Genomic DNA, 27,630 nt, shown 5'->3' with positions numbered 1-27,630 from the left:
TGGGATAAAGATGAGTGGCACAGAAAAGGCACCTGAGTGCTCAACCACTGTGAGTCTTGTATATACCTGTGGTCTGAGTGGTCCACAAGGCAGAACTGAGTGAGGGTTTCAGACAAATTGTCCATGTTCAGAGCCAATATCAGAAGTATTGAGCCTAGTGACAGCCCAAAGATCACCCAACTAGTTCCCAAGTATGAACCACTACAGTCTATACCTAGAGCCACTCAGTCTTGCGAGGCCTATGGAACAGACACAACTTTCAACAACAACTGTGTTGAGTGACACCTCGCCAAGAGGCATGAACCCCAAGTTTCTGTCAGGTGTCAAATCACTTTCTAAGTGACAAGAAAACCAGCCTTTCATTGCGACAAATCATTGTGGATTTCTACATATTTCAGTAGCACTGACTTGATGCCCCCAAGCCCCAAGCTACTGGCGATTTTAAAATCTAGCTTTCCAACTGGATGTGTATATTTATGGAATTGCAAACAGGTAATATAGTTGAACTTGAGAGTAGTGAATTATCTGTGTAGAATGGGATGTGACTTCCTTCGTTAGATTTAAAGACTGACAACAAATCTTTGCTTAACATTTTATTCATTGTGGCACAAGATAGAATTTTAAGAAACACCACTGAAAAATTTCATTGCCAACATAAAAACTAAGAGCTGACAGCAAATCTTTGCTTAACATTTTATTCATCATGGCACAAGATAGAATTTTAAGAAACACCACTGAAAAATGTCATTGCCAACATGAAGAGTAAGTAAAATATATATATATATATATATATATATATATATATATATATATATATATATCCCTCTTTGTATATAATACACTGACCCTTCTGATTTGAAAAACAAAACAAAACAATGGAAAATACTGAAGCAAACTGCCACCTGCTGGTCAAATGTGGTTTTGCAGTTGTAACACTTGAAGTTGTTGAAGTACTGTATACTGTAGTAACACATACATTACAATACACATAATATTACTGAAGATACTGAAGACACATTTCCTCAGCCTTTGGTACAATGTAAGCGCAAAGATGTAGCTTTTTTGCTCCCCCCATAGGATTTACTTTACAAGGAATTGCTTGTAATTGGGCTAATATTAATAACTGGGCAGATGGGGGAAATGATCTATAATTTGAATGTGTATTTGGATTTTAAAACTTTTCAAAATTGGATTTCAGTTGGTAGTTTTGAAAAATACATAAAAATAATCCATTATAAATATATATTATAAGTGGCCTATATAAAATTAAATTTGACCTAGAATAGGATGGAAACTCTCTTAAGTACTCTTTGGCACCACCTTTCTCTGATTTCATTCGCTGAGTCCTTTCTAAACAGATTCTAAAAATATATTTCATAATGTATCAAATTTAATATTTCCTTAAAACATACTCGCTATGAAAAAGCATTCAGTGACTACAACTTTTGTGTCTCAATACTATATAAAAATATGGCTTCTCATTTTCTCTCTTGTTTGGTTAGTATTTCCTTAGTCATTGAAGGGAGGGCTGTCCCCAGTTAAAAAGTGATGGCAAAAAGCACAGATACCCGCTTGTGCATATTCCAGAGCATATAGAATCTGGTGGCTTAATATATCTCATAGTGTAATACAAGTGCAGTGATTTCTTTTAATTGTTCTGTCTTCTCTGTGAATATATCATATTGATATACATAATTTGTTACAGAATATACAATAGTCAAAATTGAAGACACAAATACAATTAAGCTATAACGAAGCAAGAGTTTCTTACATAGAGCCAATGTGGGTTGTTTTGAGATTGGGAATTGTCATGTTTGTTTATTTATTTGTTTGTTTTTCCCAAGGCTGGCTATGCAATAGAATCTTACCATAAATGGCAGGGGTAGAAGTGAATCTGTAAGTGGACTTTCTTTTGTGTTGCTTTTTCAAAGTGTGGAAAAACAAAAAAGAAAAACAAGTGTCCAATTGTCCATAGGCAAGTTTTCCGGGTCTGGACCGGAAGATGTTTGTTGGAAGGGTGGGCTCCAGCTGCTGGCGGGCTTATACTAGGGTTTCCGGGAGGGCGTCGGGGTTATCAGTTGACAGAAGCTCCCAGATCTGCCACCGCTCTCGCTGCCAGTCGAGCCAGCTGGCCTCCTCTAAGTTCTGTTTGTCCTGCTCGCTGGCTGAGAGGGAGTAGGCGCTGCTCAGTTTTTTTGGCCTGGTCTGATGCTCCCCTGAGGCTTGCTGGCCTCCTTCCACAGCTGTTTCTGAACCTTCTTCATGCCTCTGGAGCCTCCACAGGGGAGGCTCCAGTGGCTGCTGGGCAGAAGTTGTGACAGGCTTCCCTGACCCCGGGTAAGGAGGAGGGGGGCGCCTGTCATCTCTTCCACTCTCCTGAGGTCTCTGGTATACAGGTTGGGCCTGGCTTTGCAGCCAGGCAATATCCTCCTTGCCCTCGGCCAGGTCTTCTGTGCTGTTTAGGGACAAAAATGGCTCAGACCTGGCTGCAGGCCTCCTGGCCCCCCTGCTGCCATCTTGGATGTGGGGAGTGCTGCAGACACGTGACACCGGAAGGTGGACACTGCACTGCTCCACGGTGGCCGCCGTCTGAGTCCTCCGAATTACCTGAGTGCCACTGTCCAGCCCAGTCGGGCTCCCTTGACACCGAGGCCAATTCAGGGAAAGGTTCCCCTGAGAAAGGGAACAGGGCCTCGGTCGGAGGGAGCTGCTTTCAAAAATGTCGCCATAAGAACCTGGAACCAGAAAGGCAAGATCTGGAGTTAGTTTGGACAACTGCCTTGGGGATTCGCTGCTTGTTCTTTTCTTTTCTTTTCTTTTCTTTTCTTTTCTTTTCTTTTCTTTTCTTTTCTTTTCTTTTCTTTTCTTTTCTTTTCTTTTCTTTTCTTTTTCTACTTCCTTCTATAGCTGAAACTGTACAGCATACTCTCAGCTATTAACTACCTGAAAAGAAAATCTCCCTAGCAAGAGTGATGGCAGGTTCTCTCTGATAGCAGAACCATCTATGTGGCCACTCTAGACACATACATAGATTCTCACAGGCTTAGTTTAGCTGCCAAACTACATAAACTGTCATGTCAACCTAGGCTTTAGGGAAAGAGCAGCAGTGAACTACTGTTCAAGCTTAGCATATTGAGAGAGAAAGCCCAAAGAGCTGCTGTCCCTTTCTTCTTCTCTTTTCAATATTTTCTGAACAATGGTTGACAAGCAGCTACCATAACAACAGCAAGGAAGAGATAGGGAAAATACATTTTTTAAAGTAAAGGCAATAATTTTTAAAATGGCATTTCACCTGTCATTCCTGGGTCTTTGGATCCACTTTTTAATGTTGAATGCCAAGTTCCCCAGATATTGAAAGGCTCCTCTGACATTTCTAGGAAAGACAGCATAAAGGGGTCCACAACAGAGAAAGTTAAGAATGAAACCGATAAATATCATTACATTTCTTTGGCATAAAATATAGTATTCAAGGTTTACTAGATGCAAAACAATACTATTTGGATGTGTTCTTCAAGAAATTTGTTGGGTTGGGGATAGACCAAAAATGCTCTTTCTATAACATGTTTCTGAGAAACAGAATTAATATACAGTAAATGTGTATCATGACCCCTAGAATTCAGAACTTCAAAGGATGAACTTTGCATATATCCCTGGTTCTGGAGGTTAAGTGACTCTTCTGGAGGACCCAGACAGTTCTGATATCATCCAAAGGGCAAGAAGGAGGCAAAAGAAAAGATGCTGTTATGTTGGTAGCTTCAGACATGAAAGAAACAGCCATGACACTAGGCCTGCAGAAGCTAGAAAGGCCCTGAAATTGATTGTTCCCTAGATCCTCCAGAATAGAAGGCAGTACTGTGCACCCATGTGATTTCTGACTTCCCAAACCACAAGAGTGCTAACCTGTGTGTTGCTTTCATTGTGAGTGATAACAGTAGTAGGACACTCACACAAGGGGGCAGTTGGTAATGCCCACATGGACTCCAGCTACAGGAACACTGAGAAAGCTAATACTGCTAGATTCTGAACTTCCCTCGGGGACACTGCTCTACTGCCACCAGCAGTTTCTTTCTCCTCCCTCTTCCAACAGGTAGGGAATCACTGTCTTAGAGGGTATCAGAAGATCATAAGGCAGACTAAGACATTCAAAGTAAGAAGAGACCAGAAGTGCCTACAAGACTACAGGACACAGATTAGCCAGGATGTATTCCATGGTAATTCCATGCAATAACGACTCCTTGTGATGCTCCAATATATGGAACATTCATACCATTCTTAGTTATCCTATCAGGAGTCCTTAGGCCTCTGTGTAACTCAGTTATTCCTTCAACATTCTGCTAGCTGGAATTGGCAGAACATCATTGTGACACCCAGGCTAGTGCTTTTGTTCTTGGATGCTGACATTGTCTGGTTTTGGTACATTGCATTGTTGTATGGTAGATTTAGCAGCTTTGCTTTATGAAAGTAACAGAAGTAATTGAATGACATCTTAGACTAGCAACTAGGCAATGCAAATCCACTAGCAGGGACACAGAGGTTCCTCTGGATATCAAAAAGAAAAGGTCATTTGGGAAAATGAGTTGCTGTTTGGGGCATACACTTACTTCACAGGTATTTGAGAATCAGAGGTTGAAGGGACCTTCTAAGTCAATGCCTTGGGATTACCATCCCTTTCTTCCATCTTTTATATTTAGCAGATACTCAGTAAATGTTGTTCAAATTGCAGAAACAATAAACAAGGGCCTGATGAAGAAGGTCCAATATAGCCCACCCATGTTGCATCCACAGGCAGGTGATTAAGTAATTGGGCTGTCCCAGCCAGGCTTCAGTTACCTTTTCCAAGCCTTGGTCCAGGAGAACTTTCTCTTGACTTCGACTTTGGCGATGGCAAGTGGCCCACCAGTGTATACTGCTCTGGCACTTTATAAAGCTTCTCCGAGCCCCCCCGGGCCCTCTCCTCTTGCATAGCCAGCAGGGAGCGCTCAGACAGTACTGGGGAGTTGTTGTCATAAGGGGAGATGTCTCCACTGGAGGCTTTGTTGGAATCTGTAGATGAATGCCTCCCTCCCATGGAAAAGGAAACTTCCGTCTGAAGTATGTCAGGGCTCCTGGCATAAAATAATACAGGTGTGTAAGTATAATCAGATTCAGACATTACACAATTGCCAATGGACTGTTTCGAAGACATGGACATGGAGGCTGAAATAAAAAGACCTTTTGAGCAATGGTCCAACAAACACATCCCCATCAATAATGTGAAAGCGTTTTCCATAAAATGATCACAAGATGGCAGGAAAACACAACAAATGTAACAAGACGTGGCAGCTGGTGAAGGATGCAACAGAGGAGAAAATCAAGTTTTGCTGTAGTTGCCAGTGTTCAACCAGCAGAGAGCAGTAAATCCTCAGAAATGTTATAAAACATGGGTCAACTAAAAGGGAGATGAACCCACACATGCCTGTGTTCCACAATGCTGCCCACTGGCAGAGAGGAATAAAACCTAAGAGGTTTAACGAAAACAGGACGTAAATACAGATGTATCCCTGTCACCACCTTGCATTGCTTGAGTGCCTCATGGATTGATGCCTGATTAAATTTAAGAGTTAAAGCCTTGGGGGGGGGTCACTATTAAGCAAGGAAAGAAAACAATGACTTTTTTTTTTTTTAAACCTTCCTCAGTCTTCTGAATTAAATATAATCTAGACAGGGACAATTCTGAGTTAAAGGAAATTCAGGGACTAAAATGGAGCAGAGGCTGAAGGAAAGGCCATTCAGAGACCGTCCTACTGTGTGATCCATTCCATCTGAAAACACCAAACCCCAACGCTATTGCTGATGCCAAGATGTGCTTGCAGACAAGAGCCTGGTGTGGCTGTCCTCTGAGAGGCTTTATCGGCACCTGACTAAGACATACAGATACTCACAGCCAACCACTGCACTGAACCTCGGGACCCCAATGGAAAAGTTAGAGGAAGGACTAAAGGAGCTGAAGGGGTTTGCAACTCCATAGGAAGAACAACAGTATCAACCAACCAGATTCCTCAGAACTCCCAGGGACTGAACCACCAACCAAAAAGTATACATTGGCAGCCCATGGCTCCTGCTACATATGTAGCAGAGGACTGCCTTATCTGGCATCAGTGGGAGGGGAGGCCCTTGATCCTGTGGAGGCTTGATGCCCCAGAGAGGGGGGATGCTAGAGGGTTGAGGTAGGAGTAGGTGTGTAGGTGGGGAGCACTCTCTTAGAGGCAAAGGGGAGGGAGAGGGGGTGGGAGATATGTGGAAGAAAGACCGCGAAGGCAGATAACATTTGAAATGTAAACAAATAAAATGATTAAAAAAGAAAGAGAGATAAAAGTCTCCCCCCAAAATAGGCTTTAGGGTAAACATTTCTTTTCTCTCTGTACACTTAGCAAATTAAGTTATACTTCCTGTGATGAAGATAATGGTGCTACCTGTGGAAATGTCTATGTATGAAGAGGTGGCTAAACTGGTAAATAAATTACTCTCATAAAGACCCGAGTGTATGTAAATACATAGAACATGAAGTTGCAAGGCATTAATAGTTTTCCAGTGTAAACTATGGCATTATCTCACATACCACTAGCATCTATACTTATGAGTTGGCATAGCAACAGAAATAACAGAAAATGTAAATGAAACAGGAAAATGAGAATACCAGGGATGTCAGGACTGGGCAAAGTCTTACCTGGAAACATCTTTATTTTCTACCTTCCTCAAAACAGTGGCCCTGACATCTTAAAGGGAAATGATCAAAGGTTGATTAAATGTTTCACTATGTGCTTCTGCCTCCCCACACCCTTACCCGATTTGCTTCTCTTTACTGGTCTTTGGTTTCCATTTGTTGCAGTTTTCAAAACAAATCCTTTGTGGTTTCAAAGAAGGTAAACATACACACAGCAATCCTCTCCCAGCCAAATGGTTTTTGGCATGCAAAATGAAGGAAGTGGATTCATCTGGGCCCTAGTTTTATCTCAGGTTTCCAGCAAGGGTTAGTACCCAGGGGGAAAACGTCCTGGCATTTGTGATATGCCATGCCTGTCAGAGGCAGCCTGGACTCTGGCTCTTTTGATGAAGATAGTTCCTACCCACATAGAATAACTAAAATCTTTCCTTGCCTCGTCTTTGAACTGATATCACACAATCTTATAGGCAGGAGCCAAAGGACAGCCATGGGGATGGTTTTCCAGACTTGTAGGCTGCCAGTGAATTAGAAGGAAAATAAAATCAAGCAAAAGCTAACAGCTTCTCCTGGAAAGGGGTGAGGAAACTCACCACCATATCTAATTAAAGGCAAAAGTCCTCTTCTTAATTCTAGGTAGGGAAACAAATTCATACAAATGGGTAGTTGCTTACTGTTGTGAGATGCCGCTCTTCTGGGTAGAGGTTTATTATGAACACTAAAAGAAGTGACTGTATTAGATTCAGAAGCAGAAGGGCCACAGGTCAGATTATTGGGTTGATTTTAGTAGTTTCCACTTCTTAGGTGACATTTTCTTTTCAGTCATTAATGGAAATGTCTTAGTTCTACCCTATAAGACTAAGTCATGGTTGTATATCTACTGTTGGGAAACCATAGCCTTATCGTATGGAAGAGTCTAAGTCATTGCCCAATTCATGAGCCAATCTGAAACAATGCATAGTTTGGATTTTGCCTCCTTTTATTGGTGCAATGGTGGATTGGAGGTGGTTCACAGACGCCACAATAATTTTAGCTTATGTGTTGCACATTTCTTCTTACCAGAAATGTAGAAGACAAACATCCAGGGCAATGGTCTAAATGTACATTCAGCCAGGAGTTATGAGCATATATGAGAGACCTCAGGGAAGAAAATTTTCTCTCAAGACTTCATATTGGGAGCATTTAAGGTTTCTATAGAAGGAGTAGATTTTTATTTTTACCCAGTGCTACGAAGAGCTCTGTAATAAATAATGCACGTCTCTCTGCTATGAGGGCTAGAAGGCTCAAAGGACATGGAGTCCTGTGTGAGTTGCTGCATAGATGCTTATGGGGTGTCTGTATATTTTGTACCCCAAACTCAGCTTACCACTCTAACCATTGTTTTTCTTCTTCCCCCCTCTCACATTACTTCCCATGACACTGCTCCACTACACATACTTTTTCAAGATGCTTTAGACACTTCTAATGGAGCTGGCATACAGAGGGGAATTGTACTTACATTAGTTGTTGGGAAAATGCAGAACAGGCAATGTCATGTTTAGTGGTTTGGTGAAAAGGAAACAAAACAAGGGCAATCAAGAATAATTGAATCATGAAGTCTCATCACTCTGCTAGTTTCTTCCATTCTCAGTGCTCGCATTGGATCACCCAGATCAAGAGGAGAGAGGGGCCTTGTCCCTTTCCTCTTTCCTCCAAGTTGAATTTGCAAATTAGCAGCTGAGAGAACATACACTCCCTAATAGTGCTACATCTCCATCATTTGGAAATATGCATCTGCAAGCTCCACTCTGGACTTTGAACTGTCTGAATCAGTCATGGATCCTGCTGCAAACTAAGCACGTGATGAGACACCATGCTAAACAACGTGAAAGATTTCAAGGTGGCATTGAGGTTGCTACAACAAACAGGAGATCCTTTTGAGTGCCAAGATGTTGCCTAGGAAGCCATATTTGCCTATTGAAATGGAAATCTTAGGGAAGGGTCAGGAGATTGTGTTTATAGAAGATTCAGATACATGAAGGAGTTTAAGAGTCTCTTATAATCACCCTCCTTCCCATCCCAATCCATATATATGGGAGTGGGCTAAAGATCTGCTAAAAGCCAAGAGAGTACAAATGAAGATCAAGCTGTAGTGTTGACTCAACTAGAAGTGAATTTAATGATTGTGACCTTGATATGGATGGGGCTCAACTAGAGAAAGGATGATATTATACTCATCACAGCCAACACTTAAGCCTCCTCTAGCCTCCATATGTAGGACTCATAAAATGGAATGAAGTTTGGTTGTGGGGAAGTAGGAATTAGGGAAGTGGTTGAAGATAAATTTTAGATATAGAAGCACACAAATTGTTTTAAAGTTGAGGGCTTCAGGTAGCTAGGGCCAGAGACAGTGCCATCAAATGACAGATGATACTTTCCCTTTTTGGTTTCCCCCTTTGCTATATTCCAGCTATGGAAATGGGTACAATATGGGTACACATGGGAAGCAGCTAGAAAAATATGTGGCATGCTGCGTTGGACTGTAATAATACTGACAGCTATTAAAGTTCATTATATGGTAGGACTTGCACTAAGCTAGCCTGGAATGTTTTTGCTCCTGACCTAAGATTAGAAATGGCCAAGAAAAACTGGTAGTTGATTAAAATACCTTATTTGTCTAGTAGTCCAGGTAGTAAGGTTTAGACTCCCTGTAAAATTTATTAAGCATTTGGTGAGGTAATACTAAAAGGCTATACTTTTAACTTATAACTAATGGCTACTTAAAATGTTTAAAACATCCTGTTCAGTTTGTTTTCTCAGCAGAGGTGAGTCAAATTTGCTTATGAACCCATTTCAAAAGAATTCCCAGATGGAGACAGATATCCTCCTCTTCAGAATCTCTGAAATAAGTCTCACAAGTGTTATTTCTGATACGCATATGGGATCCCCACCTTTAACAAGGCTGTTGTAAGTGAGCATTAAGATATTTGAGTACTTGCTTACAGAAGTACTTGACTTTCATGAGGGTAGCAGTAGCTGAGGCATTGTCTCTAAAGCTTGATGTGATCTTTCTGTGATTTTGGGGTCTTAACAGAATGTTAGCTGTTAGTTGCTAAGTCATTTTGTTTTGAGTCTAAATGTGTCTAGCTCCTTCATTTTTCATACTCAGTGTGCAGTGGATTATTGAGTAGATGGGCTGCCAGACAACATGGGTTTGTCTCTAAGCAGGGAGGGTAACTTATTAGATTCTTAAGCCCCAGGACCATCCCCAGCATGCATGGCCAGTCCTAGCTAACCAAACATGAGATGGACATGGAGAGTGAATCAACATTCTCACCCTTAGCTGGTCTCTCCAGGTCAGGGTGTAAAGTCTCTGGCAGGGTACTGTGAGCAAGCCTGCACTGCGGCCGGAAATACAGAACTGGTTCTGTGAATAAATGAAGAACTCCAATTCAACTCTTAGTGTTACTGGCCCAGCCCATAGCTGAGCTATCTAGCTGAGAAAGACAAAGGTTTCAAAAGTATGTTGTCTTTGTCTTTGGTTTAATTATTTAATAGATAAACTTCAGTCTGCTGGAATGCAAAGTTTGTCATTATCTTCTGCACTATTAATTGCACCAGGAAGTAATCCATTGTCATAGCAGCCCTGGAGTTATGGCGATTCCCACATTAATCACGCACAGGACTGCAAAGCCTCCCTTAGGAAGACTCCTGAGGGATAAAACACCTCTCTGAAGAGGTGCTTCTGTGAATCTCACCTCTGCTCCAGATGATAAAATCAGTACAAATGTAGGCCAAAATTACAACCTATTATAGAGTAGTCCACAGAGTAGTCAAAGACGCCTTTAATTGTGAGCATTGATAGATTAGAATGAATGATCCAAATGGTACGATTTTGATAAGCTGAACAAAATACCACTAAATTAGAAGAAACCTGTCACTCTTTCACAGTACAGAAATTTGATATATGATAGGGTTGGATTTCTATCTATAAAGAACAAAGATCTTATAGTACTTAACTTGCTTTTTGGAACGAATAGAGGTCTTCATCCATAATCTTGATGCACTGGTCACAGGTGTTCCTATTGCTTTTCTTTTATAATTTCAGTAAAAACATTGTGAGGGTCACTAACAAACTTAATTACATTAAAACTTAAAGATAGATACTATGGGTTTGGTTCATTTGCATCTACTTTCTCCCAAAATACAGTTAAATTTGTTTCCACATGTGGGTAGGAATGAATTCTCAGTCTAGTTTAGTTGAATTTCTATTATATTTCAGGGCAACTATGGGAATTGATTGAAAACAGGAAATTTTTCTTTACTGTGTTTTTGTTTATTTTTTTGAGACAAGGTCTCATGCCCTCTATGGTGGCCTCAAACTTAACTATGTAGCAGGGCTGGCCTCAAAGCTCCTGCTCCTCTTGCTCCCAACTCCATACTGCTTAGATTACATGCCTGGATCCTTAGGTTTTCTAAAGCCCACTTTTGAAATTTTTGAGAACTATTATTAGAATTAGCTTCCATGCCATAGATTATCCAGAGCTCCATTGGGTTCCATCTCCCCAGTTGTAGATTTATGGATCGTGTTCACACCGGATTATGTTCAGTTCTACTAAGCATTTCTTGTGCAGACTCCCAGGGCCTGAACCACCTTAGTGAAAAAAGAAAACTGTGCATTTCAATATTAATTATTTTTATGTAAGGGTCATTTCTTGCCCTAGAACATTACAGAAGCAAAAAAAAAAATACTAAAAAAAGGAAAAATAGGTATATTGGCACCTTTCACAATGAGTTAAGCATCAATGCATCATTTATATGCAACAATGTTATCATTATCTAATCTCAGGTAAACTTAACAAAAAACCATTTCAAATTGTCATTTGATCAACAGAAACTGTCACACTTAGTAACTGAATTTAAAAGAGACAAAGGGGGGGTTGTGAAAACATGACTGATGGGTTGCCTCCATTTAGGATAGGCCCACACATTTTACCATCAGCTTGACAACCTGGATGGCTGAATAAGGTATGGGTATTTCAAAGATGTTTTCCCTTTTGCGTCTCATTGTCTAGTGGGAATCAAATTTGATTTTCTAAAATATTGTATTACCCTGGTATGTTCATGACTGGGTTATTTCATTAAATTTGGTGCCTAGATATGTATTTCCTTTGCCTCACCCTAGTCCTGACCCTGCTATGAACGCTTTTGTTTAGCTTTAAAGGTCTTCATTCAGCCTGCATGGTCCTCTTAGATTAACATTCAATCCTCCTCCCCTATATTCTAACATATATTCTGGATCAAAGAGAGGGGAGTCTGCTTTAGGAACTTCTGAAGAAAAGAGCACATAATTCTAGCAAGTACACCAGACAAGTTGCTAAAAAGTGGGAAGCCTAGCAACTTTGATACTGAAAATCTCTTCTAATCCACCCTTGGCATACCACTTTCGTTGAAGCTAAACACTGAACTGCATGAGCACACGAAAAGACAATAAATTCTCCTTGCTCTCACCTAATTCAGATGTTGTACACAAAAGGGAAAAACCCAAATCACTAGATTATCAAATATCACAAAATATTAGTGCTTTCAAAAGAGAAATATAATAATAATAATAATAAATAATAATAATAAAAATTATCTCATTCTGTACTTTAAACTCGTTTTAAAACTCATTTAGTCCCCCCCCCCCACAATTAAATCTTGGGGCATTTCCACTTGTCCATAAGGGATCTCATGCTTTACTTATGTATGTGAACTGGGGAATGGAGGCTTCAGGGTAAAGAAAGTCAAAAGTGAATAAGGAGCCATGCTTTTAGAACCGATGAGATCTCTTTCTCATGGGCCATATTTTGTGGTCATCTGTTATCTCATAAATATTACAATGCCTCTTATACAAGCAAGTAGTTGTAATGAACCATATGGTGAAGTTCAGAGTAACCCAGTAGTAACTTTAATCTCTAGTTAATAGATGAGAAAACGGAGTCAGAGTCATCAATAAACATACCTTACAGAACAAATCTAATAGCAATAGAGTTGAATTTGGACATAAGGAGATCTCAATCACAACTTGAAGCTTGCAAGCAGTTTCATAAATTACACAGACATAGCTGATTGGTGGTTAATTGACATGAGTACCAATGTAGACAGCACCATCTGTCAGTTTGGGGTACTGTAATTTATAATCACTATAAATCCATAATTATAGTGGTATTTTGTCTCTGTATTCCTTTATCACTAGTTTCTGATTTTAATGTCACCCCACCTACCTCAGCCTGCTATTTTAGGACACACCTGCCTACTTTCATTATTGTATCTCCAGACAGATGACAACTTGGCTCTTTTGATGAAGTCCAGGACGAGTCATCTGAAACACCCAGACCCAGTCACATCTTTACTGAGGTTCCAAGCGTACTACATGTTCTTCCTTTCCCCAGAAGCCATTGTGAGCATGCAAACCACAGCTTTTTCTTTTCTACAAACCGCAAGTGTATTTATAAGCCAGAATATTTGTGCTACTCCTTTATCAAACCAAGGACACATGTTGAAGGTCAAAACTTACACCACCCAAATCTCCATGGTATTTTAAATATAGAAAATCCAAGTTGTATATCTCAGTCAGTTCTTTGGAGTTTGGGCTGCTTATTAGAATCATGTGGGGGGCTTTGAAAAATCCCAATAACTGGATTCCAATCCAGACCAAATTAGCAAGAACCATGGAGCCATTCTTTACAATCTCCAGGTGTTTGGAATGAGCAGGTAAGTCTGAGACTATGTCTAAGCATCTGGAATTCTGTTACATACTGAATAATATACCTCTCCCATCAGGTCTGAATGTACATACAGTCAAGAAAATGCCTTGGCATTTTAAGCTTCCTATATCCCAGATGTAAATCATGGACAGGTAGCAACGATATCACAGGGGAGCTTGTTGGGAATGCCGAATCTCCATCCTCTCTAATCAGAAGCACCTTCCCAAGATTTGAAGTACTCCATATATACCGGGAGGTTAGGAAGTGTATGTTTATGGCCCCAAATGACCACCAACTTCCCAAGCCTCAGAAGGTCACTAAAATCAAATGTTATTTGCACAAATATCTATATTTTACATCATGGCATTAATAGTGGCCTTCTGGACTGTCTTTGCTTGTGCCGAGAGAAAAACAAACCAAAATAAAAAAAAAAATCTTCCTTCTCTTCTCCCTAAAGTATCACGCATACAAGGATTGGAAACAAAAGAGGGCAGAACAATTACACCACTTGATGTGGGCTTAATATGTGTACTTGGTTCTTCCTGAGAGCAGAGACGGAAAGATTCTGTTCTTACCTTGGCATTTATATGCCAAAAACATTCGTGAAAACCATATTGCATTCATGTCAATGGTTCTTTTGAAAATCAACTGTACCTATCTGAATACAGCCACACAAAAGAAATATGGACAGTCAACAGTCCTTTTTTTTTTTTCAGGTTAATGCGCTTTTTAGATTTCCTACCATATAGCAACAAAATGTTACAAATGAAGATTAACTAGGGAGTTAGAAATAGAAACATCACTGTTTTTGTTTTCTTGCCCACAGCAGAGAAACAAGTAAGATTTTTAAAATGCTGGGAGCATATGGTTTGTTACAGAGAAATGAGAATTTACACCTTGATGGGAGTTAGAAATCTGGAAAAAAATTAAGTGCAGTTCCAATTCTCTGTTATGAAAACAAGACCCTGAAATGCAGGGCCATTTGTACTTTTTATAGATTTATATTTACTTGTGCTTCTTGGAATGCGAATCCAAGCAGAACATCTTATTTGAACCAGAAATTTCCTTGATATTGATTGGCACAGAAATTGGTTTTTCTTACAGTGCATTTGAAAGGGTGATCTGATTACAAGTCCTTTCCTGTACTGCTGGAATGGGAGGCAAGCTGAATTTAGCTGAGCTATTAATGTATTGGCTTGAGAAGAAGGAGATTAAACAATGTAGAATTTCTTTTCATTAAATTTCCCTAAATAGTATCATTTTATTATCACCTGAAATAATTTGAAATGAAAAGTAATCAAATGTGACAATTAGCCTTGAGAAATAGCTGAAAATGTCTCATTTCTAAGTTATATCCAAGTAAACCCTATCTTTAAAAGAAATCTATGACTGAAAAAAAAAAAGAAATTATATGAATTGGGCTAAGGCATGTCATTGGTTCTAGGATTAAAGCCAATTTTGAAGTCAACAGAACATTGGTAAATATATCCTAGATTCATGGATTAAAAGAATAGCACAGTGATATCCTCAAGAGAGAACATAGTCAACTGTTCCTGTCCTAAATTTAAGGCTGGGTGTTTGTATGGTGATGGTGCTCCTGGTTGGTGTACCTGTATCTGGGCTTTCCAAATGTTTAGCACCTCCAAAATACTCTGCCTCCGTAGCAGCTGCTGGGATTAAACATAAAATCTGGACAAGGAACCCATTTCTGTGCTCCTATCAAGGCAACATGATAGCAAGCAATAACTTACAGCACACCTTGCATTTTCCTTATTGCAAACTTGTATAGTGTGCATTTTCTTGAAGTCAATGCAACCTATACATAATGACAGAGCTAGAAAACTACACACTTCTCATTGCAAAGGGGCACTTAGGTCTCAGCAAAGGTTGCTCTTGTGGTTTGGAAATGGATTGCTCCCACCTGTAAAGTTGCATAAGGAAGACCCCCAACCCCCAGAAAGCCAACAGGGCATTAATCATCTATCAAGACTCTTAACAGGCATTCCCAGATATTTTACATTATAACACAAAATTGTCACTGACAAAGTTACAAAGAAACAAGTCTGTGGTTTCCTATTGGGCTGAATTCTTAGCTATACTGAGGCACACACAGCCAGAGGACACAAGTTGGACATGCCTGCTAGAATCATTTATGCACATTATCTTCTTGCCAGTGGTTCTGAACTCCCCCCTCCACCCCAATGAACACAATCAAAAGTTTCTGAAGGTGCTAGAGAAAGTTGAAAACAAACAAGAAATAGCTGGGAAAGTGGCTTGGAATTTGGTAAGTCAATAAGACTAAAATTCTATTTAGGTAGTTTATCCAGAATGGCAAAAAAAGTCAAAATACTACTTGTGTCACTCTGCACGCAAAAATGGCTATGTTTAAATTCTATAGATATAGAATGAAAAATTAAAATCCCCAATGTGGCTCAAGTAGCTGGAAAATGTGCATACTCACGAGGATTGGGAAGCCTTTCTTCTGAGCAAGTAGTCCACAACATCCGGATCTGTCTCCAGAAGGCTGATCAGCACTTCATTCTGGAGATCTGGGGGAACCTAGAAGAGCCAAATGTTGAGGCATAAGCAAAACCCTGCCAAAGATGCAAAGCATGGCCTCAGTAACTATGTCAGCACACACCAAGGGCCTTGGATCCCTAAGAAAGAAGATTGACTTACTGGTTCAAACCAAAGCTTATACCAACTCAAACAACATGTTCAATTCTCAGGACAAACTAAAATATTATCTTGTTACCACACACCATCCAAAATGTCATATGCCTGGAAATCCTGTCTAGTTATTTGGATGCTTGTGCTGTACAGACTAGATTTTCCTGGCTTTGAGTAAGCAAACAATCATAGGTAAGAGGAATGGTGTTCATGATTTATATCTAAGTGAGGATACTTTCAAGAGTTCATGTGTTGAATTATGCTGAGAGAATGGGCATAAATTATGATTGTCTTGAGATGTTCTGGAACATATAGTCAGCTGATTAAGTTTTCATGTCCTTGAGCCACAGTCCTTAAATTCTAGGTCTAGCATTTTAGTTGTAGGACTTTTATCATTGTACATTAACAAGGACCTGTTTGTCTCAGTTTACCCATCTGTAAAGTGGGAATAAAAGTCGTAACCCAAATAGTTTCTAATGTAAATGACTCATTTTGTATTGACAGTTTGCAACAAACAATACATGGTCAATGATAAACATTCTAAAACACCAAAACCAATGCAGGTATCCTATCTGTACAAGCTATGATGATTCAACATCTGCCCTTCCTCATTTCTTGTTCCCAACTGCTACTGAATATTTCTTGCATCACTATTTCATGGGCACCAAAAGGAACATTATACACAAGTACCCCACTTCTCCCAGCTTAATCCACAGTGCATTTAAAGACAGTCTTAAGACAGTCATGTGGAAATGTTCTAAGGGACAAGATTGAACCCAGCTCTGACTTGCAGTTTTCTTTTTTTTTTTTAATTAGATATTTTCTTCATTTGCATTTCAAATGCTATCCCCTTTCCTAGTTTCCTCTCTGAAAATCCCCTATACCTTCCCTCCCCCTGCTCCCCAACCCACCCACTCCCATTCCTGGCCCTGGCATTCCCCTATACTGGGGCATAGAACCTTCATAGGACCAATGGCCTCTCCTCCCACTGATGACTGACTAGGCCATTCTCTGCTACATATTCAACTAGAGACATGAGTTTTAAACTCCATTGATTCTGCTAGCTCAAGCAGAAGCAACTCAGACTACTGGGAGAAAATACATTTCTCACATGTAAATGCCGAGAGAAGAGTTTTCAAAACCACAGGGATAAGTCTTCTGAGAATAAGTGGTTGGAGGAAGAATTTGCCTTCTGCCTCTTGCACTACTCAATTGTTCTTGAGTTTAGAGAAGCTGGAAACAATCTTATTAACAAAACCAGAGATGAGAAAGGAAGAGAATGCCTTCCTTCTCTCATAAATCTTGTCCTCCTACTTCATTCTGAAACCCCATGAATGAAATCGCCAAATTCTAGCCACATAGCTCAAAATCTCCAAGGTGAGTCCAAGCCTATGGTCTTGTCTACTCCCAGTCATAGCCAGGAGGTCAGCTTGACTTCCTGTGTTTGTTACTTCTCCCCCCCCTTCCATTCCAACTGCAGTGTCTAAAGTTCAAGCCTTCATTACCCCTTTGTAGTGTCCATCTGTTAGCCATTAGCACCCACCATTCCCCTCTTCTTAGAAAAGTTATATCCTAGTTCTCCCCGGAGAACCAGCTACTCTCCAAGCCTTGGCTCAAGGGTGAGGTGTACCTTCATTTAAGTTGACCAACCATTCCATTCCAAGAGCAGCACATCTGCCTGGGGAATAGGCATGTGGCCCTACTAGAGACAACACAAAACCACGAGACAAGAGACAGTCTCCAGCTTCATGTAGCCTGAGCATTTCAACAAATAATGGTGTGGGGGGCGGCAGTGGATAGATCTCGAAATCATTTGTAGTCTGGGTGAAGCTATGCTGGATATCACATTCAACTTTCAACTCTCCAGTTTTCTGAACCCTCAAATTTCATAAACTAGTTTGTGTTTCTAGAGGAAAAGGAATATATATATATATATATATATATATATATATATATATATATATATATACAGTTGGTGAGCCTTTTAAGTGATATCTTGCTAACTTTAACCCAGTTTCCTTAAAATATGCATCAAAGTTCTCTACATGGTTGGAAGTTATTTACTAGAAACTCTTTTTATCCTTAGAGCTGAAACTACATCTTGCTGAAACTACATCTGGCTTGCTCTCCCAAGTAGGTAGTTCTTATCTTCTCTTCTAACAGTGTTTCAGACATCATCTAGTTTAGAGCCACTATGGTTCTCTCCCTGGCTCTCTTCCATGTCCAGTCTTCATTCATTGCATCGATATTTGGTCAATGCTTACAGAGTAAATACCAGGAAAGGAATTTTAAGGATTCAGCTACAAACCAAACAGACAAGAATCACTGTCTTTTGGGATCTGGCAACAAATCTAGGGAAATGGGCATTGAACAAATACACAAGGGAAGCATAACATGAGTCCTGTAGAGAACAGCAAACAAGGGTGACAAGAAATGCTGAAAGAGATGTAGAATTAAATGGGATGATCATGTCATGGGAAAAAGACACTTTAGGGGAAAAAAGTAAAGTTGGAGAATATTACACCAGGCAGAAGGAAGAAATTAATGTCAAAAGTCCTGAGTCTGGAACAGCGAGACTCTAGCAAGATTTTAAGAGTGAGGAAGATGTGGGTGGTAAGGGGGAAGCAGGTAGCCAGGGCCAGATGTTGCAGAGTCCTTTTGATCATGATTCAGACGTCTGCTTTTGTTCAAAGTGTGTGGGGAGCTATTAGAGATCTTGATATGATGACTAACACAATTGTTATCAGTCTGGCTTCTCAGTGGAAAGTAGATTGAATGGAAAGCCAGGGTTGAAGCAAGAAAAATCAACAGGGACAACTGATGAGTTCCAACCAGTAATACTGGTGCTGAACCAGGGTGACAAGATGATGAGAAATATTACGATCTTAAACATGATGGTAATAATGGTGACAATTTAAGTTAATTTATTGAAAGGAAAGGATGATAATGAGAGACAGACAGAACAGATGGTTTCAAGTTTTTCAACTTGGGTGACAATATGGAGAATCTATTGATTGAATTTGATATGGTAAAGGAGAAGAAGGTTGGGTGAAGTTCAGGAGTTTGGCTTTGATAGGATAATGTTGATAGGTCTGTGAGACAACCAAGCACAAGTATCTAGTAGGCAGTCAGAAATGAGGACTTGAAATTCAGTTTATAGGTCCTGTCTGAGCATAGAAATATGAAAGACACATACAGATGGTATTTAAGCCTCTATGATTAAAAAACAAACAAACAAACAATGATCTGAGAACTAAAAGGGAATGAAAGGAAAAAGTGTGGGTATTTTAGAAAGTGATAGATTGTATTCTCTTACTATATTAGATAAATTAAGCAATTAAAACCCTATCATTTTAAGTTTATGTTTAAGTGCATAGATCATTTATGCCCATTTAAAAAGTAATACATAAGAATGAGAAATATTTTTATTATTTTCTATGTTCACGTATTTGATGTGACTGCGCACGTGGAGGTCAGAGGACAAGTTGTGGAAGCTGGTTGTCTCCTTCCACTATGTGGGTAATGAGATTTGTGTTATAAAACAACTTTATTCACTGAGCCATCCTGTTGGTCATAAGAGAGATTAAAAAAAAAAAAGAATGCATCTGGGCATTATGGCATGTATTTGTAAGGCTGATGGAGAAGGCATAAGTGTGAGGCCACATGTGGGCTACATATTAAAACTCCAAGTCAAGGGAGCAAAGGGTGGAGCTGCTCAGTAGAAGAGTGTGTGCTCTGCATGGGTAAGACCCTAAGTTTGATTCCCAGCACTGGAAAAAAAGATGAGCAAAGCAAAAATAATATAAGCTAAAAATGTATATCTTGAACTAATTTTTATAAATACATCTAGGGGCAAATTAGGAAAATGCTCACATATTCATAGTTAATTCAATTTAAAATTTGTTATGCTTGGATATGTAGTACATAGTTTTGTTCCAAGCACCAATCTTTTCCCACTGAAAAATAAGAGCATGCATGTCCTTTGGAGTGACACAAGCACTGCAGTCCGAGTCCCTAAGACTATATGGTTTGTCTAATGACAAATTACCAGTGTGAATAACCAGAATAACCTGGACTATTATAATATAATACAATACAGGAAATAGTGTCATTATTAAAAGATAACGTGCAGTACATTTGGTTGAACTATCCTGCATTTTTGAGTTTTTACTCATTCAACTAGGCTTGACTGCCAAGTGATTATAATTGTTGAGGGTTATTTTATGTAGTAGACGTGACTTTTCCTTGGTAACAAATGCACATAAAATGGGACAGGGCTATATATAGTTTCTCTCTGAATGTCCCAAGATAGTATTTTGGGTTGGAGAAAGGATTTACATATACATCCAGTGATATAGTTAAGGACGTAGCTCTACAACTTACAGAGCTGACAGTGTTTTCTTATGTAGTCTGCAGAACTAACTTGAGTACATAGAATTTATTAACTATTATTACCTTTAAATCCCATTTTTTTTGTTACAGAGTGATTTAAAGAACCTTTTAGAACTCATAAGAAAAGAAACATGTTTTTCCTTGAGATAATGGTTAAAAAAAATGGATCCAGTGGGGAAACAAAGGTAAGGAGATGGAATTGATATCCTGAATGGATTTTCAAATGCTCGCATCATAAGCTGCAACTGCCATCCTTTCCAGTGACTTCTCGTTTTCTGTATTTGTACCTTTCATTTACTATCACTTAATAAAAATATATTTAATCTACAGACTTAATTACATTGGATAAGCATTAATTTGCCATTAATTTAGGGACTTCATAGGGAAGCAAAACCTGAGTAAATAAACTAGCAGGCAACAGCAGCTTCAAAGAGCAGTGTGATCCCTAGCCGCCTCACTCTTGGAAAGGTATGCACAAGTGTTTCCGTGTTTCCTAGCAGAGGTTTTTTTTTTTTTTTTTTTAAACTGGATTCTTGTTTATTTATTAAGTCCCTAAATTAATAGTAAATGTTCATACAAGCTGGTCACTTCTGCTCACTATCACAGGGGTGGAGTTGCTGTCTAAGAAGTATCTGACTCCACAGCTTTTGAGATCTGGTTCTGGTTGTGCTGCTTATAATTAAGGCAAACTGGGACATGTTGAGTGCCTTCCCGTGCTTGCATCTGCAATCCCGTGTGCTTGCCCTACTCATCCCATTTTCCTTTAGAACAAGTTATCACAAAGGTTAACACATCTGAAAACACCATGTTTATTAAAAGGAGGGCTAGTAGTAAAAAAGCTTCATAAGAAATATATTCATGGCTGCGATAAAACACTATAATCAAGTTCAACTTTGGGAGGAACGGGGTTATTTTGGCATATAGCTCTCAGGTCACAGCATTGCTGACGAAAGTTAAGGCAAGAATTCACAGATGACACTTAGAGGCAGGGACTGAAGCAGGAGCCATGGAGGAGTACTTCTCACTGTCTTCCTAGCCTGGTTGGGTATAAAACTCGGGCCCACCTGCCCAGAAGTGGCATTTTTTCCAGTTGGACTGGGCCCTCCCACATCAATTATTAATCAAGAAAATGCCCCACAGGCCATCCCATAGGCTAATCTGGTGGGGAAGTTTTCTCAAAGTGGTTTCTTTTCCAAAGACCATAATGTGGGTCAAGTGGACAAAAAATTAACCACATCAGACTTCATAACTTCTTCCTGGGACATCCTGATAAGGCATGTCTCTGGAAGGGGGGGATAGTCTCAGATGTAGACTTGAACTGTGATAGGCTTTGCTAGTTACTCTTGCTTAACAGTAGGGCAAGATCGTATGTGTAATCCTGATTAACCTCCCCTAGGCGCCAAGCTTCTAGAAAAGGCTTTCCTTTATATTGAAAGGGGAAACATGAGAAAAAATAGATTTCTTCATCAAACAACAACACATGTTGAAATGAAAACAAAACAAACAAACAAAAAGCCCAACTGGTTCAACATGATCCTTCACTGAATTCATTGTTTGCCATCAAAATCTCAACTGGATTTTAGTCAAGGATTTGGTAATTTTAGCCATTTTCTAGGGGTACCATTTATGGCTGTGTTTATCTGGAGACTCAACTCCTTAGATTTTAATGTGTTCTTTCAAAGCATAATGTTATTCCAAAAATCAAAAGAACTTTTTACTCCCTCGCTTCAGAGAAAAAAATGTAAACACTGCACATATGAAGGAATAAAACTGTCACAATTAAAATCTACCCTATCAAATTAAAAATGAAACCTTGAATGATTGCCTAGAGTCTAACTGCTATGAGGTAGTTTATTCCATAAACTACCAAGAGGGAAAAAGTTTTCTCCATAACAAACCATTAGGTGCTCCCTGAACAGCAGTTCCCAGGACCCAGCCCTACCATATACGCCACTGGGTGTTCCACAGACATCCAGCCCTTTGCACTTGACCAAGAAGAGTGCTTTGGCATTTCAAAATATTAACACTCCCCAGCAAAAGTAAATGCCACTGGAAGTCATGATGGGTACATTTTCGCTAACAAGCTGAAAAGAATCACTTTGGCTGTTACGGATTGCAAAAGCTCAAATAAGGTCAAAATCAATATGAAACCTTTTGTGTGACTCTCTTGTGACAAGTGGTTCATTATTTTAGGAGCATCTGGGTGTAGGTGGAGGTAAAGGAGGAATTCAATTTGGTAATTATTTTTTTGCTTTTGTTTTTTAAAATAGGTTCTCAGGCTGTATGAACCTCAGGCCTGGAACTCACCATAGTGCCCAAGGTGTCCTCAAACTCATAGGAATCCTCCTGACTTGGTCTCCTGAATATTGGCATTAAAGGTATGATCTATAACACCCTGACTACAATGAATATTTCTAGAAGTTTTTTTTCTAAGTAATTGAAGAACCTTAGTGAAAAAAAATAGTGAAATATCCAAAGAGTTTGTTCAAGGATGATGAAAACAAACAAACAAACAAACAAACAAATAAAGGAAGAAAAATTAGCTCCATGGCAACAGGTGAAAGGCAATAGAAATGCTCAGGAGTAATGGTTTGTTCTCTCTACCTGGATATGATGTCAATAGAAAAAGTGTTGTGTCATTACAGTCAAGGACAGGTGATCAAAGCCCCAGCAGGAACTCAGACTGGCTACTGGACATATCTGCTGGCTTAAACATGAAGTAGGAAGATGCTTTGACTAGCTTGGACGTATTGAGGAAGATTGTTAAAGATCTCCTGGCTCTATATTTTTTCTTTGCCAACAATAAGCTTCGTTATCCAAGATTCTGATTCAAAGTTCCTCTGTTACTTTTTCCCTGTGGCAAGGCATTATGTTTTGGAAATAAACTACTTAGTCATGGCATTGCTTAGGCACACAAACTTGCCTTATTCCTTATGGAATGCTGGTAGTATCTAGAGAAGCTGATGTTGACGCATAGCTCAACCTGGGACATACAACTGGTGGGTAATTTTCTCTCTTGGTGTGGAAACAGAAAGCATATACAATCAGAGGGATGCATTGCCTGGGGTGGTTTCTTGTTTGATAACTTGGAAAACAGCCTTTGAATAGCACACAAAGAAATTCTAGAGAAATGTAATCCACACTGTGGAATGAAAAGAATACAAAGCACAATTTGTCTCCCAGCTGAGCTTGTGGGAACCTCACTATAGCTTCTGACCTTTGTTAAAGTTTTTTCATAAAATATATTTTAAAATATGGATTGCTTCATAAATTTGCGTGTCTTCTGACCTTTGCTGCCAGTTGTGTGCATTTAAAATTTACCAAGTGCCCTTATTGCTTCTCCAGCTTGGGCTGACAAGAAATGCAATGAGAATATGTTTCTTTTCCACATCTCCACTGTATTTAGTATGTCTCCAGCGCATCTTCTCTTCCTTGCCCTTTCCTAAAAACGTCCATGTAATATCAGCCCTTAGTGCAAACCTACAGCTTTCTCTACTCCATTCTGAAACTCTCCTTAATTCCAAGAGTCAGGAGTGGTTTTCACTGGGATCCCTACCATCTCTCACAGAAGCATCAGCTTGCAGACCAGATAGTGTGTCAATGATTTCCTCAGCGAATGCTTTTTACTTGGGATACCAATAATCCTTTCTGCAAACAAATGATTCTCATCTTCTATTTCTGGTGTTTTCAGAAAGTACCATTTTATGTTAACCAATTTTTAAATAGCTATTGACAAACACGGAGACTCATGATTTAAAAGTATAGGAATTGTGGGGGTAGGGCACTGAATCAAAACAGTAATAAAAATACATTTTCTTTTCCTGGCAGTAGAGTCACAGTATTCAAGACATAGTTACGGAATGCTATCTTCTGCCAAGTACTTTCTAGATGGTGTGGGTGTCAGTGTATAGAACAACCTAAAATCTCTCTTTTCATTGGACTTAATAGTGCATGCCTGAACTCTTAGCACTGGAAAGGATAAGGCAGAAGAAATGTATGCTTAAGGCTACCCTGGTATATTGCAGGGATACCATGTATTAACAGGCAAACAAAATACATGCCATTATAAGATTTGTATTCCATTTGGTTTCAATGAACCCAAAAATAAGTTAATTATGGAATGACTAAAAAAGCTATCAATGTGGTCAAGTGGTGGTGGTGCACACCTTTAATTCCATCACTAGGGAGGCAGAGGCAGGAGGAGCCCTGCTAATTCAAGGCCAGTCTGGTCTACAGAGGGAGTTCCCAGACAGCTAAGACTACACAGAGAAACATTGTCTCAAAAAACAATAGAAAAAGTTATCAATGCTCTGGAAAGAAAAATAGAAGCATAGAGTCAGGAATAGGAATATGCACACATGCTAGCAGGTGACAGTATTATTTGCAATGGCCAGTTGGCTTTTTTCCAAGGCAGCATTTGAATGTGCCTGATAACTAGATGCCATAGTACTTGTCATAACAGCACTAGTTTGATTTTTGAGCCCAATATATGTCAGTCTTGTGATACATACCTTTTCTAAATGAAATGTCTACAAAACAGTCATGCAAAATAGGCCCTTTAATCTAATTTTTTTTTTACAGAAGATAAAGGCTTAGAGAAGTTAGTCATGGGGTCAGAGGTTATATTACACACACACACACACACACACACACACACACACACACATGTGCACACACACACACACACAAACAAATGCACGTGCGCGTGCACACACACACACACACACATAGCTTGGAGGCAATCTGAATTTTGATAACTAACCCCAAAGGTCATGCTTTTTCCGTTCAATCTGTATTTCCCAATATGTGATTTCCCTAGGCACGATAGGAATCTCTCCTGAAGGGATTCATTAGAAAGTGCTGATTCCTGGGCACCGTGCTATTCGATTCTATATTCTGAAAAGTAGTGTAGGAATATGAATGTCTAACAAGATTCCTTGCAAATTCATTGAGTACTACTATTATAATCTTTGCTGGCATAGAGCCTTAAACAGTAACCTGGGCTGTCATGGAATTCACTCTATAACTCAGACTGGTAGCTAGCACCCTGAGAATGTCTTTGACTCAGTCTCCTAGGCAGTAATTTTATAAACATAAGCTACTATATTACATTTTTCCTGTGACCTTGAAGACCTATTTCTGAAGACTTACAAACAAGTGGCTAATCTGACACCTAAAACAAACAAACCAATGAACAGCAACCAAACAAAACCCCCATATTCTTGTGGCTTGAGGGGACAGAATCCAAGACCCCAGACATAAAGGGTAAGGACTCTGTCACTTAGATATAACCCCAGATGCTAGTCAATTCTTGAATCCCAATATCTATTGAATTTAGATGTCTCTTTAATACTGTGAGTCAAAGCAACATTCTTTGTTTCCTTTTCCCATTTCCCATTAATTCAGATTCTGGTCACATAGGAAACATTCTCAGCATTAGAAAATGAAGGACATTCAGAACAGCATTTAGATGGTAGATTTCTTGGGGTTTCTCGATCCTTTCCACCAGTTCTGTGGAATGCCTGCTTGCAGGGTGCTTTGTGCTTTTAAGGAAAAGCTCACAGCTCTCTCTGCTAATAAACTTTCATTTCTAATGTCAATGGTAGCACTTTATCCCTTTTCCAGCTCATAAAACTTGCGAGGGACTATGGAGAGTAGGCTAACAGGTTCTGTCTGTGTAGCTTCATCACTATTTGGGGTAGCAATTATTCTAAAAGAATTAAAAAAATGAAAATACCAAAAAATTATACACATATACAGTTGAATATTTATCTACTCATATGTATGAACTTCCATGATCCTTGGTATAACTGAAATGATTCTCAAAGATAGTGACTGGCAAGAGAATTTAAAATATGTGATGAAATTACTTTTCTTTCTAGGCTTTTAAGAAATATAAAAGGAGACAAAGTTTGGAGCTAAGATGAAAGGATGGACCATCCAGAGACTGCCCCACCTGGGGGTCCATCCCATAATCAGCCACCAAACGCAGACACTCTTGCATATGCCAGCAAGATCTTGCTGAAAGGACACTGATATAGCTACCTCTGTGAGGCTATGCCAATGCCTGGCAAATATAGAAGTGGATGCCCACACTCATCTATAGGATAGAACATAGAGACCCCAATGGAGGAGCTAGAGAAAGTACCCAAGGAACTGAAGGGAGCTGCAACCCTATAGGTGAAACAACAATATGAACTAATCAGTACCCCCAGAGCTCGTGTCTCTAGCTGCATATGTAGCAGAAGGTGGCCTAGTCAGCTATCGTTGGGAAGAGATGCCCCTTGGTCTTGCAAACTTTATATGCCCCATACAGGGGAATGCCAGGGCCAAGAAGTGAGAGTGGGTGGGCAGGGGAGCAGGATGGGGGAGGTTATAAGGGACATTCGGAATAGCATTTGAAATGTAAATGAAGAAAATATCTAATAAAATAAGTTTTAAAAAAAAGAAATATAAAAGGAGGAGTCAGTTCTGGAGCACCAAACTACACAGATGTTAGACCTAAAAAAGGATCATGGCTAGCATTCATTTAACACTAGTTCTTGATAACTAAAGAAAAAGCAATCAAAGGTGAGGTCATGTAACAGAGCAGAGACAGGACTGCAGTCAAGTTTTCTGGTTCCATTTTATTTTCACAGACCCTGATTTGGGATCTATGTCCTTCTCCTCTTCTGTTTCTTCCACTGTCCTTTTTATTTTTAGTATATTTTCCATAGTCCATCTAAGGAGATCAGATGTGATTATACCAACAGTTAACTTACATTCTGTGGTACATTTACACAATGGAGTACTACTCAGCTATTAAAAACAATGAATTTATGAAATTCTTGGGCAAATGGATGTATCTGGGGGATATCATCCTTAGTGAGGTAACCCAATCACAAAAGAAGTCACTAGATGTGCACTCACTGGTAAGCGGATATTAGCCCAGAGACTTAGAATACCCAAGATACATTTTGCAAAACACAAGAAAACCAAGAAGGATAACCATTGTGTGGATACTTCATTCCTTCTTAGAATAAGGAACAAAATACCCATGAAAGGATATAAATACAGAGACAAAATTTAGAGCTAAGATGAAAGGATGGACTATCCAGAGACTACCCCATCCGGGAATCCATCCCATCATCAGCCACCAAA

The 27,630-nt window shown here is 39.5% G+C and overlaps 1 protein-coding gene across 2 annotated transcripts in view; it reads right to left on the bottom strand.

Annotated features, from left to right (window-relative positions):
• Window positions 1-829: 829 nt before the first annotated feature.
• Window positions 830-27,630, bottom strand: part of Arhgap6 (Rho GTPase activating protein 6) — a 488,517-nt gene continuing 461,716 nt past the window's right edge. For both annotated transcript variants that reach the window (XM_021187414.2, XM_021187415.2), the window contains exons 10-13: window positions 15,890-15,987; window positions 4,831-5,105; window positions 3,293-3,373; window positions 830-2,735 (exon numbers count right to left, since the gene is read on the bottom strand). In XM_021187414.2, coding sequence (XP_021043073.1) covers window positions 2,041-2,735; window positions 3,293-3,373; window positions 4,831-5,105; window positions 15,890-15,987 — 1,149 coding nt within the window. In that variant the 3' untranslated portion in view covers window positions 830-2,040. The remainder of the gene's footprint in view (window positions 2,736-3,292; window positions 3,374-4,830; window positions 5,106-15,889; window positions 15,988-27,630) is intronic.

This window comes from Mus pahari, chromosome X (assembly GCF_900095145.1).
Source record: "Mus pahari chromosome X, PAHARI_EIJ_v1.1, whole genome shotgun sequence".
Taxonomy (NCBI): domain Eukaryota; kingdom Metazoa; phylum Chordata; class Mammalia; order Rodentia; family Muridae; genus Mus; species Mus pahari.
The sequence above is the reverse complement of the archived record's forward strand: the minus strand, read 5'-3'. Positions and strand labels throughout refer to the sequence as shown.